The sequence below is a fragment of the Lagopus muta genome, chromosome 19, assembly GCF_023343835.1.
Source record: "Lagopus muta isolate bLagMut1 chromosome 19, bLagMut1 primary, whole genome shotgun sequence".
NCBI lineage: Eukaryota > Metazoa > Chordata > Aves > Galliformes > Phasianidae > Lagopus > Lagopus muta.
In genome coordinates, this window is record NC_064451.1 from 8,364,793 (window position 1) to 8,384,754 (window position 19,962).

The 19,962-nt window shown below is 45.9% G+C and overlaps 2 protein-coding genes across 7 annotated transcripts in view; one reads left to right on the forward strand and one right to left on the reverse strand.

The window, feature by feature from the left end:
* CNTRL (centriolin) overlaps positions 1–3,795 on the forward strand; it is a 32,476-nt gene extending 28,681 nt beyond the window's left edge. For 3 of the 6 annotated variants that reach the window (XM_048965757.1, XM_048965760.1, XM_048965762.1), the window contains 3 exons: positions 507–713; positions 973–1,081; positions 1,220–3,795. In XM_048965757.1, coding sequence (XP_048821714.1) covers positions 507–713; positions 973–1,056 — 291 coding nt within the window. In that variant the 3' untranslated portion in view covers positions 1,057–1,081; positions 1,220–3,795. Of the gene's footprint in view, positions 1–506; positions 714–972; positions 1,082–1,219 lie in introns of those variants that run through there. The other 3 variants (XM_048965758.1, XM_048965759.1, XM_048965761.1) reach the window with 3 other exon arrangements.
* Positions 3,796–3,964: 169 nt separating this feature from the next.
* On the reverse strand, positions 3,965–17,417 carry RAB14 (RAB14, member RAS oncogene family). The gene is made up of 8 exons (XM_048965763.1): positions 17,198–17,417; positions 9,632–9,690; positions 9,003–9,056; positions 7,385–7,562; positions 6,245–6,311; positions 5,337–5,424; positions 5,010–5,040; positions 3,965–4,348 (listed from the first exon to the last, which is right to left on the reverse strand). Exons 2-8 carry the CDS (start codon positions 9,681–9,683, stop codon positions 4,171–4,173), a joined length of 648 nt encoding a protein of 215 aa, XP_048821720.1. The 5' UTR covers positions 9,684–9,690; positions 17,198–17,417; the 3' UTR covers positions 3,965–4,170.
* Positions 17,418–19,962: the final 2,545 nt, after the last annotated feature.

A 19,962-nucleotide genomic window follows, 5' to 3' on the forward strand; every position in this document is an offset into this window, starting at 1 on the left:
TGGGAGATCCTTGTCCAGCTGTCACAGTCACCCCGTAGATAATGGCCATATATATATAATTGGGTGTCTTGTTAGGTGGGAATAGTAGAAAACAGGCAGCAGTGACGCGTTCTGTCAAGAGGAACAATGTTAAATAATTAGAGTTGGCTTTTGGAGTATGCCAGCGTCATCCCATCACTTATGTTGCACTGTTGTATGTTAGTCACATAAGAATCAGCAGTTCACAGGCACTTGTGGCCGTTTACAGAGGAGATGAGGGCACAGTTCAGTTAGAGCGTATCTGTTCCTTTCCAGCAGTTAATGATGAGGTGCCACAGAACCACAACTTGTTTCTGACTTAAGGAGGTGAACTATTTAGTAGTCAGTTGAATTGCAAACACGTTGCCAGCTGCTTGTGATTTGGGAGATTTTAATAGAATGTCCTTTATGGCTTGGCCTCAGACTTCTTAAATGTAGTCTTGAAAACTACACCGACTGGATGCAAATAGAATTAACCATTTGTTCAGGCTCAGCTCTGGCACTGCATGTCCAAGCAAGTGGATGTACTGATCAGAGGAAAACAACAAACACAAGGCACCCTTCACAGCCTGAAGCGACAGGTTGACGCGCTGGATGACCTGGTCAGCAGCACTTCCTCAGACTCGCTGTTCCTAACTGAAAGTTCATCAGGTCTGCTGTCTCTTCGTGATGCTCTGAATGTAACAAAAACACAGGTAATCCTCTAGTGCAACAATTCTGGTAACTTTAAGGATTTTTAGCTCACTTGTAGTCTGTTAGGGCTGTGTGCCTTGCAGCTGGAGGCACTGCAGGGTTTCTGAAGGTGGGACGATCCTTCTGTACTTACTTCTTTGCCAGCAGCAACTTGTGTGAGGCAGGCAGGCTTTCTTGTAAGATTAGTTTTCATCCTTTTTTTCCTTCATGACCTTAGCTCTGAGACGACGACTCATTACTCAGAGTTCTGCTTTTTTCTAGGCTGCCCTGACAGGACACACACACTTCCCCAGCAGCTCAGCAGGCGTTCCAGCAGTGGCACAGACGTGGCATTCCTGCTCATGAGAAATTCCTCAGTGAAGTGCCAGAGGTAAGAGATGACTCCAGCTGAGTTGGAGTGACCAAGGGAAGAGGTGGGCCCAGCGCTGCTCCCAGACCATTGCTGTGGGACAAATGAAAGCATTCCTGTGCTTGGTGTGCAAGCAGTCAGTGCTGTTTTGGCTCTTAGATGTACAGCTGCAACTGTGGATGCTGCATGCCCGGAACAAGTGAGGGCTGTGCCCCAGGCAGAGCAGGTCACACCGTGCCAGCTTCTCTCCTTCATGTGCAGTCACTCCTGTCCCTCTCTTAGACAGCAGCTGATCTGCATGTGCTCTGGTGCTCCCTGAGGCTGTGCCATCATCTTCCACTCCTGAAGCCTTCTACCTCACTGCTCTACAAGCCTTTTTAAAAAGGTATTTACCAGCAATAACAGCTCAGTACTGTGAAGTTTCTGTATGTCTGTAAGGGAGTTTTCTGTATATATGTTATTCCAAAAAATAAGGATTTAGGAGTGTCTACAACTACTGTTCCCATTGAAGTGGGGGTATTTCTCAGTTTACCTTTTGAGTTGTCACATTTTCAAATGCATGAATGTTAAATAAAATTATTTTTGAATACTTTCTTACAATAAGTTTATGACTACAGCTTACCTTCATCCTTATTTCTCCCCAAGTATTGTTTCTAATACGCATCCTGTAACACCTTGATGGTGGCAGTAGGAGCAGCTCCAAGCACCTCTGTGCTCCTGCACACCTGAGGGGACACAGTGACTTTCCAGAGCTTCTCCCCCTTTTACTGGAGGCTGATTTCAGTGCTTTTCCACCTTGCCCTCTCATCTACATGATCATCATCACCTGCCACCTCTGGCCGCAATATTCACGCTCCCCACTCCCCCAGGCCTGTTACAGCCCTAGGCAGGCTTTAGGGAAGCAGAAAAGCAAAAGCAGCCTATCGCATTTTACCCCTAAGGCCCCTCTTAAAAGTTAACAAAAGCAGTTAAAGCACAACTGCCTCCCCTAGAAGGGAATCTTGTGTAACTTCTCTCTTCTAACAGCTTTCCCCAGCACCCAAAGCAGAAGTGCCCACACAGCAGCATTTGCAAGGCAGGGCAATGGGGCAGGCAGAAAATAGCCCAGGAAGGCAGGAGTGAAGAATGGCAGCCATAAGGCACAGCACGAGTAGAGAAGGGCAGAGCAAGAAACACAAGGCACTGCAGTTTATCTAGATACAGGTACTTTATTTACAAATATTTAGATTAATAGCATTGTTACATCAAATGAGGAGTACAGCAGTCCAAACAAATCCTTTCTGTGACAGAAACAATAAGGCCTACTGTAACTTATTCTGGGAATACAGGTATTGCACCTCAACAAGCTGTAGTCATTAGAACATTTACTTCCACACTTCATGGCAGCAGCAGGTCCTGGTCCCTGGGCAAACCCCGCTGTGGTGCAACCTTGGTTTAAGCAGGACGCATCAGCTGTAGAGCTCAAACACCATCTACTAGAGAGTACTAGTTAAAAAAAACTAACCAGACAAAACGAAGGGACAGCGCACAAACAAGTTACCCAAATCCTATTGTCTGCACATTCCAGTTTTTTTGGCTTTTATTTAACATTGACTGTACAATACTCTGGTACCAACTGTTGACTTACATGTCCGAACAGTTTATAGTTTTAGTGTCTAGAAAAGGAATTTAAGACTACTTTGTATTTTCAACACTGCAGTAAGACTAGAAGTTGGACACCTGATGGTGGTTAAACACCCTTTCCTTTTTGAAACTGTACTCAGCGTATTCTTGAAGCTACATGTGACATACAGTGCTGCATAGTGACACGTTCTAGTCCTGACAGCACAGTAAATCCCACTCAGTTGTCGTGTACACGCGTGGGTTTTGCTGTCTCCCCTTTACACAAGTAGCACATTGCTACACAGGAGGGTGGCACTCGTCAAGAAGAAACCTGCCCCAGAAGCAGCCCTCAGCTGTAGTGTTAAAACACAACAGTAGCTACAACTCCCTAGAGAACACAAGTTGTTCTGACTGTCCAGTTCGGTATCTGACCATTCAAAAGTTAAAGGTATAAAAGCATAAGATGTGCAAGAGAACCGGCCTTGGTACACAAAGCAAGGCAGGTCATGAAGCCCAATAATGCAAAATGCTTACAGAAGAAAAAAGCAGGTTAGCACACTGCTGATTGCACAGAACAGGATTAATAACATGGCATAGATATACCACAGTGCAAAGATGAAGGACAGATTCCACTAGTGTTAATTTCGGCACTGGGGCTGGAGTTCCCCAGCACAATGTCCACTGTCAACACCAAGGCGTTAAGCTGCTGGTAGTGAACTGCAGTTACACCATGTCTGTACTGATGGGCAGCGTGGTCACATACAGGTCATACTGTACAACTGATATTTTCTTATATACTGTTCTAATGCCAGTAATCATTTTCTTCATTAAAATCATATACACAGGATGTATTTCACTGTTAGCTCAGTTCCTTCAAATTTTATACATATTTACGTTCTGTTAGCAAATGGATAAAAGTGGCAAAAAATGATGTAAAGCTATGAGCACAAGAGTGAATGTTTGCTTCCCTGTGCAAGGTGTGCACTCCTGCGCCACCCCCTGCCCCCAACATGCACACATGGGGAATTCTTCCAACAAAGCACATTGGTACGGAGCCCCTTTCTACCATCAGAAGTCATTTCACAGCAAAAAAAAAAAAACAAAACCAAAAACTTATCCTTTACTATGGACAGCTCTACACAGTTAAGAGGTGGGGAAGAAAGGCTGAAGAACCATAAAATTAAACCGTACGAGACAAAGCCCTGCAAAAGTGTAAAATCATGAGTCCAGCATCAGTGCTCAGTTTAAATTATGTATCTGTGACACTATCACAAGGACAATCAAGGAAAAAAAACTTCTAGATTCACCATGCAGGAGAGGTTTTATTACTCTACTTGCCTTTGATAACCTGATTACATCTAAAGTTGTTTAGCAGTTTAGTACTGTGTTAAACTTGTTTCAGTTTTAATTAAACCCAATAAGATGTACAGAAGACAGGGAAGCAATCAAAAGCACTGCTCCCAACAGACAGAGGTGAAAGGTCAGAAATGAAGCCATGAAAGAGGTCACTAGCAGCCACAGCCTTCTCTCTGGGGCTGGGGTTCGCTGGTTAGCCGCCCCCCCTGCGGAGCTGATGGTTTGTGCTGTACACCCGACTCTGCAGCGTTCAGATCCAGGCTTCCATCTTGGATATTCTGGTAGATTTTCTTGGCAGCCTCCAAGAATGCATCCTCAACGTTCTCTCCACTACAAGAAGAGCAGCAGGAGTTACTTAGGTTACACTTCAGCAAAGCAACACAGGCGGTACAGGCAGTTGGCTGGATGTCCTCACTGCTCCTGTCTCAAGCAACAGAACTCACAGTATTTAAAAGCAGACAGGCCGTGAGGTCTAACAGTAACTCAGTCTCTAGCCGTTAGAGCCATTAGGAGGAGCCCTGAACAACACTCTACCTGAACACCGAGTGTCAGCAATAAGCTGAGGCACCGAGCTGTACGTCCAGAACAGCTCTGAAAGGTCAAAAGACAGCGGAGCGTTTGTTAGTCCAAACCACTTTGTTAGGAAGCTCTGTTAGAACAGGTGCCAGCTGGAACATCCTGCATCATGGAGATCCGCTCCCTTGCATTCTGTCAGGCTCTCCAACCATCAGAGCCTACAAGAGCACGGCGTGGTGCCTCCTTTGTGAGATGAAGAGCTGGAAAGGCCTGAGGGAAGTCACGGCTTCTTGGACCCCCATTAGCCACACACTCATCCATCTGAGGCTGAAACAAGCTCTAGCTAAAACAAACTGATTTTTTTTTGCTTGTAAAACAGTGCTACACTTGAACCTTGTGGCTGTATTCACCCATAACCAATATATTCTTTTTAAACATAACATCTGACACATTACTCTGGGAAGAAGTAACTTACGTTTTTGCACTTGCTTCAAGGAACAATAAACCTGTTTAGAAACAGAAATTTAACTGTCAGTCAATGCATAATATGCTTAATAGAGTCCCAAATAGTCACATTATGGCATTCAGTTCTGTGCAAAAGGCTACTTCAGTACTCCACGATATTTTATGACAAAGCTGGGGCATCATCAGTACACAAGCTGACTTCCAAAGCTAAGCAGATGGAGTTACACTGAGGCACCACAGGAGTTTGCACATATAACAACATAACTTTGTAAGCTGTTCACTTTAATGTCACTATCACATAGGAAACAATGGCTCAAGAGGAAAAAGAAAAACACACCATTTTCTTCAGCAAATTGTTTGGCTTCTTCATATGTAACATCTCTCTGTGCTTCCAGATCTGCTTTATTTCCTATGAGGATTATCACCTAGGGCAGAAGAGAGAAAATTAGCCTGAGAAAAAGCTCGTTAGCTTCATCACTCCTACCCTCTTTACTAGAAAAGATGAAAAATAAAAAGGAAACGTGAAATAGCATAACTGCAGAACTCATGTATGCTCAGGGCAGTGCTGCTCCAGCAGTGCCCCTCTATGTCAGAACAGCTGCTACCTTCAACTCTTTCAGCCTTCTCATGAGATGAGGTCCTAGAAAGCAGCAGCCCTACGGCTCAGTCCTGAAATTGGACATCTCGCGTTTGGTCGCCTGCTGACCCAACCAGAATCTTTACAAGTTCTCTTCCACTGCAGCAGGGAGTCTTCCCAAAAGCTTGGTTCTAAAGCATTTCGGAGTCATTCACAAGAAGACTGAAGGACAACAGGTTTGTTGCTTAGCCAGAAAGATGCAGAACAGCCCTCCTTCCTACTTCTCCAAAGAGCAGGACAGCTTCTGCTCAGGATTCAGTTTACATCCAATTCACCTCGTTACCACAAGGCACTGAGCAGTAGGAACAGAAGTTAAGCTCTTTTCAGAAGTTACCATAACTTTGGTCTCCAACAGTTGGAAAAAGGCCCCCAAGAAGTAAAGCACAGTAAGATTTTTGAAACAAGCCATTGTTCTCCTGCACAAAAACCTGCATTTCTGCACCAACTGCAGTAAGGGAAGAGCTTCTGATCTGCTGGAGAGCGAGGGCATTCGGAACGAAGTAGCTGAGAAACAGAGGCAGCTCCTTCTAAAGAGCACTGCTATCACTGCAGATGCTTGGCCTAAGCCTTCCATCTCTTGCTTTCAAGCTAAATAGAGTCCAACTTACAGTATTTGGATTGGTGAGATTCCTTGCATCTGTCAGCCAGCTGCTTAAGTGATTATACGTACTTCTTCTGCAAAGAATCAAGTGAGTACAGGTTTTAGCCACAGTATTTTTTAACCAAGTGCCATCAGCACAGTTAGCATCCATTAAGCACATTCACACATCATACCTGTTCCTCTCCCAGCTCAAGAAATAGGGAGCAGCAGCATCTTGTTTGGACACGTACCAAGACTTCAACAAACTCACTTTCAAAGCACAGAGCAACACAAACAAGGTGGAAGGACAGAGACCAGCTCAGTGGTGTCACTGTCTCCACAAGGACAACGTTCATGTTGTGTTATATAGAACAATTAAAGGATTTCCTGTCAGATACTGTTAGAGAGCTGGGTACAGCAGTACAGCTCTCTACAGAACCTTGGCAACAAACAGCACATCGCATCATTTGCTTTGTAGTTAAGCAAACAGGTGATACATTTATGTGTACAAAAGATAAGTGCACAAAGAACATCAAGAACAGCCATGGAAGATGCGGGGGGAGATACAGGAAGGCAGAAGTATTTCATGTTGCACATCTGATTAATTGTTCTCCCAGCAGCATCTTTAATTTTCATTTGCAAATGGAGAACAGAACAGCTTCTGCACCATCTCCTTTCATCGGAGAAGTCTCACTTCTGAGCCTCTTCATGGGCCACTCCTCCAGTTCTCTCACATACAAACACATTTGCACAGCCCATTGCAATAAAGCAATATTCTGTTCTGTGCCTACTCACAATATTTTCGCTAGGTAAGCAGCAGCATTCACTGCCTCCCTCATCACTAGCAAGTGAGCAGCTCGTGTACTGCAGGCAAGTTCTAAGAGTAAAGCCAATTTTCCAGCCAACTTCAACACAGGCAGCCAAGATCTGGAATTGCAGCATCCTTTGGTTTGTCACCAGTGGCATTTTCCAGAAGCACTCAGTTCCCTACGTTTCATTTTCAGCTCTTAAGCACTTCAAGTGTTCAGGAAAAGAAGGGTGGTAACCTTCACACAGCGTGACATCGAGTCTTCTGGTGAAGGCAAGGGGACAGAGCAGCACAGAGAGGGCTGCAGACCCAAAGAGCTTCAGAGAACACAGTGACGACAGCCAGCCAGCAGCACCTTACCTGGTAATGTCATAGACCATGAGAGCTCCTGCTGCTCCTCTGTAATAGCTTCGTGTGACAGCCCTGAATCTCTCTTGTCCTGCTGTATCCCAGATCTGTAGTTTAATTTTTTGGCCGCTAACTTCAATTATTCTTGTGCCAAATTCAACACCAATTGTGTGGGGACAGTCCGCCATAACTGTCATGAAAAATAAGAGGGAAGATCAGATCTCTGCAGTGCTGTGTCCCTGCCACAGAGATCTCACTACCATCGCCTTCCTGACATCTTGAGCACATCTTCCTTCTAAGGCCTTTTTGCAGCTACAGTAACTGAACTGTGTCACTTAATGAATTACCTCCTGAACTGCTGTTTGAAGAATAAAAGGATTCCTTGTCTTCCCCAGGGCATTTATAACTGACTCCGTGCATATCAGAAAGTGTTCAGTCAGCTGATCTCAGCCCTGCCCTTGCAGAAATTAATTATTTTAACACAGTAGGATAAAGAAACTTTAAGGAATTACCAAGATGGGGTTAAAAGCCTGAAACAGTTGAGAAACAAATATTCAAGTGGGTTCAGACTGAGCAAAGTCTGTGACCATCCATGAAAAGTCAATTTCATGAACAGTTTTCATACAGCAAATCAAATACTAAAAGGCTTCTGATTATTACAATAAATCCATCTTAAGGTGCTCATCTTTACGAGCAGTGAAGAAAATAGAGAAAGGTTGAATGCCACCTTTATTCAAGAGTCCCATAGCAGAGACGTTTGATAAATCAGCTTGTCTGACTGCAGCCCTTCTGCTCAGCACACCTAAGAACAAGTCACTGCCTGTTCATAAATGGAACCGTATGCAAAGTAGCACTGAAACAAGTGGGTTATCTGGGGTTTGGATTCAAAGCAGCAGTTAAAAATTCACTTCCTACACAAAACAGGAACATTCAGTCTGCAGCGTGCACACAGCTATTGCACACCCAGGAGTGCAAGATAAAGACCAACTTTGTAGCAACAAATAACTACAGACGTGTCCATCGAGCGTGAGCTACACAGGAAGTCACAGGAGTTCATAGCAGCCACTGCAAACTCCAGACAATGCAGATTAGTAGGAAGAGCTGAAGCTAATTCTTAATTAGCTAGGATAGCATACATGAAGGAATATTACAGTTGAGATGGAATGCTGAAAGCCTTGAACACCATCACGCAGGAGCAGTCCTAGTGCCATGAGTCACAGCAGCTACAGAGAATGACAATGCTTAAATCTGCAGCCTATGAAAAGTGAATCCCCCCACCCCTTCAAAGTACTTAATTTTTAGAACTACAGCTGTGTTTAAGCCATACCAATATTAAATACATGCAAACTTCAGACAATGTATCTCACTATTTCATACCACAGTTCCCTGGAAAAGCTGTAGAAATGCATACACTCTTCCCACTCTCAGACAGAACTGACATCATTCTTGCTATTACTACATCGGCATTTTGTGTCTGTAATTGCAGATGTGAGAAGAAAAGCCTGACCAAGCACAGTACAAACCTACCCACATTAAGATACACATCAAGCTCACCTATGACAGAAGCAGAAAGGCAGGAAAGAGAGATGAAGTGCACCAGTTTCAATGAACATTGTGTTGAAATACTCACATTTCTTTTCCGTGAATTGGTGAAGCAAACAGGACTTTCCTACACCCATGTCCCCTGTTACAGAAAGAGCAGTTAAGGCAGACACCAAATCCTCACAACAAGCACATTCTGTCATCCCACACCACACAGGGTCAGGCACCGTTCCTTTCTCAGGTCTAACATGCAACTTCCTGCACCTGGCTACAGTCTTCAAGATTTACCAGCATTACAGCCACGCTGTAATTTGGGTTACAGGTACAGAGCTGCAAGCAAGGGCGGAGCAGAAATACACAAGTGGTGATAACTGCATTACTGACTTCACGTTTGTGTTTCACAAGGTCAAAATAAGCTGACCTGCAAGAAACAGAAGCACACCACACTGAGTGCTCACCCCCTGCTGCATTACTTGTGGTTGTGAGTCCATCAGAAACACGGAGAAGCAACCAGCCTCATCCCCAGCCCTCCTGGCAGCACACAAAGCATTTGCGTTCATCTCTACCAGCTGCCAAGGCTTTAGGGCAAACATGGTGATCTATGAGGGACTGAAGTGGGATGAGGAACTGCTCAGAGCTAATGCTATTCCATAAGAACCCTGCAGAAGTCACAGCAGTTTGGAGGCACACCGCTACACAGACATTGGCAGTACTTACCAATAATGATGTACTTAAAGATGTAGGAGTAGTTGTAAGGTGCAGTTGCCATTGTGGCACTGAAATACAAACAAAAAGAAAGCAGAACATATCAGAACTGCTGCTTATTTGAACTGAACCCATTTCAGCCATCTGAGCCCCACACAAGCCAAGAAAAAATGACCTCTCCTCCTCTCCCTCCCCTCCAAGCATCTTCTCATTCACAGTTGAAGTGTTTTTGCACTTCCCAGCATTCAGCAGAACTCCCAGCCCATTTGCTCTGAACTCCCATCAGCAAGAATCTGAGCAGAAAAACGTTGTTAGTACTGACACCCATTCAGTGTCATCAAGAAAACTTTTAAGCTATCAAAGGCTCCAGCAGGTTCTTGGTTTAAATGGTCACCAAGCAGACCAGCACTCGGTAGCCCCATAGCTGATGGGAGCTGAACATAAAAAATTACCTGAAGTTTAATAAAACCAGTGGTTTGGAACGATGACCGCTTTGGGGACTTGCAACAGAAACACAAAAAGCATCAGTTTGCACTTAACAGTTCAAATGACTTGATACAGCACAGGAATGCTGCAGCAGCATGAAGTGCAGCCTGGACTTCTGCATGTCCACATCAGTGGAGGAGCCCAAGTCAGAGAGGAGGCGCTCAGCAGATCAGTCATCACACCCCTGCCTCTGCCAACAGAGCAGAATCACCCCAAAGCTCAGCAACCCTTTGGTTTCTTTCTTTCAAACAGTACAGCTCACTGATCTTGCAAGATTTACTCGCTTACCTTTGCTCTACAGAGGATTTAAGTGATAGTGTTAGAATTTGTTTGGGATAAATACTTTCAACATTGCAGTTTTCCTACATGTAGGAGGAATTAAAAGTGGCCTCAGCTGTGTAAACTACTTATCACTACCATACCACATAAGCAGGATTACAAGTCTACACTGCTCAGATTTATTATTTTTGTCATCCGGGAGCAAAATGACTGCTTTTGTCCCAGACTTTAATTTAACCAAGATGTAAGTGCCCTCATTTAAGCAAATAGGAAGTTTCTATTAGGAATTCAGCATTTCCTTTCCTGCTCCTGCGTGGCAGATAGCCAGCCATGAGCAACACAGCACTCTTATAGACAACATGGCCTCAGCCTAGGAAGGTAACTCCATGCAGCCACATGTCATCCACATGACAAACCACAGCAGCAAAGAAATGAAAACAAGGAAACTTAGGAGCCTGAACCTTTTTGAAAAGCAAATGTTTCCTCAGCCAACATTAATGCATAGCTGTGAATTGTTGTCTTAAGGTGACTGACTACAAACCTCACTCACAGGACACAAGCTGACAGCCACCGCTTCACACAGCAGAGGTTTAAAGCAAACACTCATATCTAGACCTTGGAGGAGAACAGCTCCAAGGGGAAGGTGAGAAACATTTACCACGGGCCAGCTGTGGATCTGTACCTTTCTATCATGCTTTCCTCAAGATACAGGAGTTCCTTCTAGCCCAAGCAGTAAGCAAAGTACCTCCATTAAGTCCTATATGGATACACACAGTGTTTCATCAATCCAATTTTAATGCAATATAGTAAACAAAGCATTTTTTTTAATCATTCTTGCCCATGTTGGCAAAAAACAAGATTCCAGACTAGGTGCTGCGTGGTTCCAAGAACTGTCCTTTCCATAAGGTGATTTACATCAAGTTCTTCCACAGCTGCAGAGGAAATGGCACACGGCTGCCCCACACTGCCGTCACCCCAGGCCCCACTCTGGCACAGCTGCTCACTGCTTTCCAGCACTGCAGCACAGCTCACACTCCTGGTTTCAGATGTGCCGCCCCAACCTGCTGTCCAGCAAGCCAACAACTTCAGCCCATGTTTCCTACAAATGATCAGCTCCACAGCTGCAGTGTCAGCTTCAGTACTCATGCTGCTTGTTTCCAAAACTGGCAAAGACAGACAAAGAACTACATTTGAGATTTTAATGCATAGGACTTACTGCAGAAGTATACTTCAGAACATCCAAACACATCTTCCCGTCCCTCCTCTCCACCAGCCCCAGTTACACCTCCTGACCCAATGCACTACTTCTACCATTCATGCTGCAGTTCATCTGATGGCAGACAAGGCTAAAGCAGAATATTATGAGGTATGGAAGAGAATTAAAGAGAACCTGAATAGGCCAACTTATATTTGCAAATCCTTTGGGAAGAAAGCAGAAATGCAATATACCCCCCCCCCCCCCCCCCCAAAAAAAAAACCCCACATCCTACAGCCACGACATGAAGCTGAAGAGGCAGCACCAATACACAGCCTGCACAGCAGCCCTGTGCTCTGTTAAGGGCATCTGTCAGCCCACATGGGTTTTCTGAAGGGAAAAGGGAGCCACCCACACAGCTGTGAGATCTGTCCTGAGGAAACCCTGCTGCCCATCTCTCTTCTCCCAACACCAGTCGGCAAAGGACTGCTATAAGCACTCAGAAATACTCGATGTTAGCGCTTCTGAACACCTCACCTTCCAATACTGAAGTACACAAGGAAGAGGTTGCACTGCCTAAGCTTTGAAGGAGCACTGCTGGAAGGTGAGGAAGCCTTTTTATTAAAAGCACGGACAGACTGGGAGCTCAGTGCAGGCTGTGTCATAAAATCTGGAAAGTCTTTACTGCTAAATATACAACTCTGTTTTCTTGACACCATTTTTACTTGCTGAGCTATGCCAACTCTCATTGCACTCCTTACTTAAAGAGGTCTGCAACTGCACTATTCCGATATGAAAGAAACTGTCACTGCTTTGTAACATATGCATCAAAATCAGTTCCCACTTCAAAGCAAGAGTTAGAAAACCACATCCTGCACTTGGTAACAAAGTCTGTTAAGAAATGGGTTGGAAGGGCTAACTACTTCAAGCCATGTCTCACTGTGACAACACCACCCTCACTCTCAGTGCGATAGCACAGAGCTCACTGTGTGCAGCCAGAGCCAGCGAGCCCCTTCCCCAGCTCAAAGAAAGAGGATGTTGGTAAAAATGCTGAGAAATGCACTGATCTGATGAGCCCAGACCTCTCAAGCCTGACACAGCTGCTGGAGAGGTTCTGACAGCGTATGGCAGATGTTTATTGAAAGCTCAAGGAGACACAGAGTCCAGCTTTAAGCAGTTCCTTGAGTTAAAGCAGATACAGAAAGAAAAACAATGCATCAGTGCAAAGCCTGTTCCAAGGGTCTGCTACAGACAATTCTGAAACATCCCAAATTACATCTTGGCATTGCATTGACATATCAGCTTTTTGTTTTACCCTAATATAGATAAATCACACAGCCAAAATGAACATATTAAAGGAGATGATGTCCTTACTGTCTGTAACTCTAGGATTAAACTATTAACAGCATATTAACCTCCTTAGCAGAACAGACCCTTGCTAATAATGACATTCCCAACTTTTCACAACTTCGCACCATTCCTTCATTTCACTAAATGGACAGACAGAACAACCCCTGCTGTAAGACAACCAAGCTCTAAAAATAAAGCTGGATCAGAAATGCTCTGCAACGTACAGGAAGACAAAAATCATGACAACACAGAAGACACTGAGAATTCAGCCTTCAGAAACCTCCAAGCTCAGCATTCACTATAGACAAAAGCAGGAAGTCCAGACAGAACTCAGTAACCACAAAAATACCAGCTCTGCTACTGCAGAGGTTCACGTGTTGTCAATAGAATCTGTAGAAAATGGTGTTTTACACCCCTTCACAGCCCTCTGCTCCCTCTCCCAGTACAGGGGTTCAGTTTTCCTCCTTGGTGAGCCAGAGTGGTGGCAGAAGGAACTGCAGGACTGAAGAAGTCACATCCAAGCCTGCATAACTTACCTTCAGCCACAGCTGCATTATACAACACACCAAAGTTAACCAGCCATACGTTTACTGGTAACAGAAAGCAGAAGTAGTTCTGTCTGGGAGCGTGGTCTGCCTGCCATCTTTCTTCCAGGAAAATCTGCCAACTCAGAACAACTCCAGCTCCCTTTGCCGAGGTAATGCTTCCCCAGAGCTTAGAGCATGATTTCAGGATGGCAGCTAGCCAGAGGATCATGCTTCACTGTACACAGATCTTTGCTATCTTCAAAACCTGTACAATTCATTTCTGTATCACAATTAGGATGGGAATTTTTACCACATGTTTCACTGTCATCCATTTTCCATACATCGTCTCCACTTCCCTATTATCAGAGAAGGCAACCTTAACAAGATATTGGTGACATTGCCATTTCTTCCTCTACACAAGAGGCACCGTGCCACTATTTTCACATCTCTCCAATGCCCTGCTTCAAACACCAGCCTCTACCTGTATAAACTGAGATAAGACAGTTTGCTCTTATTACGAGTTTTATAGCAGTGCACCTAGAACTGTTAATATCATACATGCCCCAGCAGCTCCTCCTAGCCCAGCTCAGGGACGCAGCCCATTAGGCATCCTATGGGCGTTGTTTGCACAGAGAATCTGCACAGCTTTATGCTAAGTAAGAAACTGCATGTTATTAGGAGGGACTGGAACCTGTCATCACTGCATGTGCTGAATACCATTACCTGGTCAGCCCACACAGAGATGATACCTCTTAAAAAACACACCACTGCAGCCAGACAGCCACTTCAGTTAGTCTGGAGCCAGAGATGTTGTATTTTATCTAGCCAGCCAGGTGGTTTGGGGCATTCCTCAGAGATGTACTTCAGCAGAGAAGCCTCAGAGGTCAAGTTCAGTCCTACCTCTACAGAAGGGAATACCACCACATCACTTTCAGAAACTGCAACTCTTTAAGAGCTATTAGTACTTTCACTTGTGGGGGAAAACAAAGATTAGTTACAAGTGGAATTATATGCAATCAGTAACTATTATTTAGAATAAGTTCTAAATCCTCACATAAAATGAATGGGTTGCTATGCTCTTTCCCATCACATACCCTTCCTTCTCTGCATACTTTCTTAAGCATCAATTTGCACTGAACACCAAGAAGAGAACAATAGGGGAGGGAGGACAGGAAGGAGAGAAGTCCAGGGAGACAATTGTTTCAACTGATATTATTCCTCTGATGAAGACTTTTGTCAAGCACACAAAGCAGGGCAGTGTAACTCAGATCCTCCTTTAGTGGGCTGCTGGAAGCACAGTCTGTAACTGCAGCACTTGTGGTCTTCTGTAAAGTCATATGACACTGGATAGCAGTAACAGTTTTATCATCAATTAATACACTCATGGTAAACTCCCATCAGTCAGCTGTCTATAGCAAGCTACAGGTACCACTAAATTCCACTGATGTTGTATTATCTTCATGCACCAAGGACATTCAGATGTTCCTAGATGTATGAACATCTCAGCCCTCATAAACAGAATGGCCTAACAGCCACCATCGATTCCCCTCAGTTATTATTTTTGGTATGTTTGTCTGTAAAAAGCCCTATGTATAAGACTGATCCCAGAGGAGTGCCTTAGCAACCTGCTAGCAGCTCGTGCTTTCTTAACATCACTTCTTGCTGCCCAGTTCCTTACTCATTCCTCAGTTCTTATGGAGTCATCCTCTCTAGTGCCCCTGATTGGGCTTCGCTAAAGCATCTGATAAAGCACAAGACACTAGATCTGGCTGAAGTGGTCTTCAATCAGAGCTAGCAGTCAGGCAAGCCTTTCATGATCAGCTTTTGAAGATCATTCTGCAGCTCCTCATTTCCCACATTCTCTCTAGAAATGCACTAGAATTCCCAGCTATTCTCTCTAGAAATGCACAAGGCCAGCAAGCTGCTGGGCTGAGACTGGTGAGCTTGCAGCTGAGCAGGACCTTCTTTCAGCTGCTTTTGAAGGAACAGTTTGTTCTGTTGTTTCATGATCACATTAAATACTTACTAGGCCTCAGTCCGAGTCAGGATTCTGGAAGAACCTGCAGTCCAAGCACTCTTGATTTAAAATAAAGAGAACATATCATGCCACCACCACTTTCTGATTTGCCTCAACAGCTGTCCAGCTGCACACACTGTGGTGGTGAAACCCTTCAACAAGTTCACTCCACCAAGCTCTGCCATCTTGTTTCCTAAGCTTCCTGCATTTAGGTGCAGACCTCACTTCTGTATGTACACAGCCTCACTTACCACATTCTCCTCTTCCTATAAGAGACTCCCACCTGCACCACACACCTACATTGGAGGCAGAGGAGCAAAGTTCCGGAGATCTCAGATGAGCTTAGGGTCAGTACATACAAAAACCAGAAGATACTGTCAGCATCATCCATCAGAGCAATGTGCCACTGTTGAGAGTCATTACCTTGGGGAGGAGGGGGAAAACAACCTCAGAGAAACACTGAGGTCCACCTCCTTTGTTCCACAAACATACAGCGAAGAGAAACAATCGTGAGTTCCATTTGATGCACATGAGCGAGCAAGCAGCTTCAGAAGTTCAATTTACATTCTGAATCCCAGCACCGCCTGTATAACAGGTTTGTTTTCAAACTGCTGTCCTTCAAAATACCCACTTTTTTTTTTTAAATTCTTAAAAGAGGAAAAAAAAAAAAAAAAAAAAAAAAAAGCTTCTTCCTCTTCTTCCTTCAACTCAGATTTATGACTTCTTCAAATCCCTACAGGAAACTACTAAATTCCTTGTTAAGTCACTTTAGGCTACATGATAATTATTTTCTAAGCCCCTCAGGACTGGGATTTCCTTCCCATTCGCAAGCAATGCCCAAGCACAAGCAGCCCCCAGCCCTAACCACGACAGAAAGATCCCAAGGCACACATCCCACACCACAACTCAGAGTAACCACGAGCGCTACATTTCTGACATTCGAGGTTCAAAGTGATTTAGGATCTGGGCAATCTCAGCCTCCTGCACAGATGCGTCCTTCCTTCTACACCTGCAAGAACCACAGCAACACAGCACTCAAAAGAGTTCTCAGCAAGGAGCTCCAGAGCAACGCAGCCACAAGAAACCCCAACACAGACACATTTTTCTTGGCGTTACCGCAAGGACAAAGCAGCATAATTTCAATTCCAGTCAAAGCTATGTAATGCAAATAGGTGAAAGCAAGTAACCGCCGCTTTGGCAGCAGCAGCTTTGACAAAAGGAAGCCGAGCACAGAACGCTTCCACCGCCTCCTCAAATAGGAAGCGGCATAGATTCACTCCACCCGCACCCCGAAAGTTGTTTTTCTACCAAAGTTCACGACAACAGCGCGGGCCGGGATGAGAACAAGTAGAGATAACACCGCAAACCAGCCCCATTGTGTAACAGCACACGGCAGCACACTGCAGCAGTCCCCGAGCCCGCACACACCCTCGCACACCGACGTGCTCCAGCGATGGCGGTGCACAGGAGGGAGGCGGCCGGCAGCGCACAGCGGCCCAGCCCCTCTCCCAGCTCCGGCCCGCCCGCCTCACCGCCCCGCGGCCCTCCGCCCCGCGCCGCCCGGCCGAACAGCGGCCTGCAGCGTCCTGATCGGCGGCGCCCCGAGCAGCGCCGCCCGGGCAGAGCCGCAGCAGGAGGACGCGGAGCCGGGCAGGGCCGCGCTGCCGCCCAGCAGTACCGCGGGGCCCGGTGCTCTGCGCCGCCCGTCCCCGGCTCCTCCTTACCTGGGCTCGGGAAACGCGTCGCCGTGCGGCGTGGCTCTGCAGCCCGGTCGCCCTGTAGGCACTAGAGCGCTCTGCTCGCGCTGGGCAGCGGCCGGGCCGGGTCCCCACCTCGCTCCGGCGCTCCCTCAGGCTCTGCTCCGCTGGCTCCACTGCGCCCCCATCACCCCCCTTATCCAAGATGGCGGCGCCCCTCGCACGGGGTTTCCCCTCCCACTCTCGACGGGCTGCGGGGCTGCACAAAGGTGGGCGCGAGAGGCCGCCACGGAGCCAATCGCGGGAAAAGTCCCGCCTCCCGCCGGCGTCGCGGGGCGGGAAGGGAAGGGCGCGAGGCGGCCGCGCGCACGCACGCAGGTCTCGCCCTGCTCCTGGCGCGCGCCGAGGGGTGGGCGGGAACGCGGTGGGCGGGGCGGGGCGGGGCGGCCGCGTCTCCTCAGGCGGCGTTACCGCCTCCTCAGGTGGGCGCGGAGCGGGGCGGGCAGCCCGAGTGCTCCGAGTTCATGAGCAATAGGGGAAAAACACGCCGGGTACGGAACGCTGAGCGTGAGGTCTGAGCCCACGAGGCTGTGGCGACAGGGCGACGTCTCGCTCTGCAGAGGCCGAGTGGGTGTGGCGGGAATGAGGGGGCGCTGAGGTGAATCTCATCCCCACTGGGAGCTCTCGGGGAGCCGCAGGGAATGGCGCTGCCCTGTGCCACCGCCCCGCCTCAGAGCCCAGCGCCACAGCCAACAACCACTCGCAGTCAATTCTCAATTTCTGCTTTTAGATAACACGGCAGTGCCATATTCCATCACGTTTACCTGGCTGTGTAACGGCCCGTGGGACAGGCTGCGCCACAGACACGAACACACGAGGTGCTTTGTGAACCTCACAGCATGTGGGATTAAAATAAAAATTAAATCTGTGGATGAGGGATGAAATAGGCAATAAAAATACCACTAGGGCAGATTCTGTTTATCTCCAATTCCATAAACTTCTTCAGATTCTAACAGAGAAATCACAGAGGTCTTTAATATTAAATAGCTTCGGATGTTCCATATTAAGACCAGTAGTGTTCCAGGCGGATTGCCTGCTCTTCTCTACCTGGTATTTCCTACAGCAAACTCTTTAAGTGATCGCTTTTCATGAATCCCATTCCCTAAAGGTACCCAGCCCCTGCTGTGGATCCATGGGATGCTCAGCTCCGCATCAGCCAGGCTGCAGGCTGTCACCACGATGGAAAACACACAGAAAAAAACAACTAATGTTGTGGTTTTGGTGGTGTTTTTTTTTCTCAAATCCACACTTATAATACATAACAGTCCAAATAATAAATGTATCGGTAGGAAGATATAAAATCTACCAGCAATATGCTACAGATGTATTATTACTGTCAGTTCACCTTTTTCCACAGCTGTTTGTGTCAGGGTCTTACCTTTTAAATAGGTAACACTGTGCTACAAAAGTATTTAAAGTTTAGCAGTACCATATATGGAGTGATTTCTATGAGAAAAATAGGTCAAAACAAGCCAGTAAGAATGATTTCCACAAGAGGGAGTCTTTAAACGCAAAATGATCTGACTGTTTTGACCCAGTTACAGCCTAGTTTTGTGTCTCTAAAAAACCACGCTGTTTTTACGCGCTTTGCATTCCCCCAGATATAACCAACACGGAATAGAAAGTTTTTACATAAAAGATGATTTTCAAAGGTCTTAAAATTATGAATTGTTAAAACGCCACACAAACATCTGCTGATTATGTCTTTATTTAATGCTCAGCCTTGGTAGTGTAGCTGTACGATGTGAGCTTTTGTGTCTCTATGCGATGCTCTGTGTGCTGCCCAGGAAGGAGCGCAGCCTGCAGAGGCCGTGAGGAGCTGTTTGGCCACATATCTTCTTTCCCAGCCACAATTCCAAGCAGTCCTGGCCATTTCACTGCACGTTGAGCTGTCACTGAACGCTCCTGGCCTCCATTGGGCCTGAGCAATGCCACCACCCGGATCTGAGCTGCTCCCCTAACGCAGGACAAGCACAGGACAAGCGCTGCTCCCTCCTGTGGCCACAGACATCTTCAGGATTACTCAGCAGCTCTCCAGACCGCTTTAATCTGAGGGCCGGGTTGAGGAGGACGTACTTTAATCCTGAACACAGTGAAAAGTAGTTTATGAACATATCAGTAATGATTGTTATTTCTTATTTGCAACAAACAAAGTTAGAAGCCATTCTCTGACTACAACCGAGATGATCGTTTTCATTTGAAAATCAAATTTTGTGACATCTTTCATATCAAACTGTCAGCATCTGTCAGGTGAGCTAATAGGCAATGCAGATTTGCCTTGAAAGGTCTGGTTTTGAATCATTTTGTATATTTTTATCAAATCTTCGTGTAAAGTTTAAAGGACACCAAAGATGGCAGCGAGGCAGAAGATTGGATAACGGCATCTTTACTTCTTTGGTTCTCGTGTTCTTGTGAGTGCATGAAAGCTTGCAGCAGCTTCTTAACAGCAGTTATTGAGAAAAGGCTGACTGCAGCTTATTCCTTCTGAACATCTGAGCAGAACCTAACAACAGTAATTAAATGCCACTAAATTGGTAACAATACCAAACTGCTGGAGATGAAATACCGCGCATCGTCCCACCCTTCTTTGTGGATTTCTGCTGGGTCAATGCAGCCTCTAGGAATTTGTTTCTACGTGTCTCTTTCTGAAGTCTCTGTCAAAAAAGAACAGCACCCAGATTTCCTGCTCACAAAAGTACTGCTTTTGAATTTATTTGTTATTTTTTAAACCG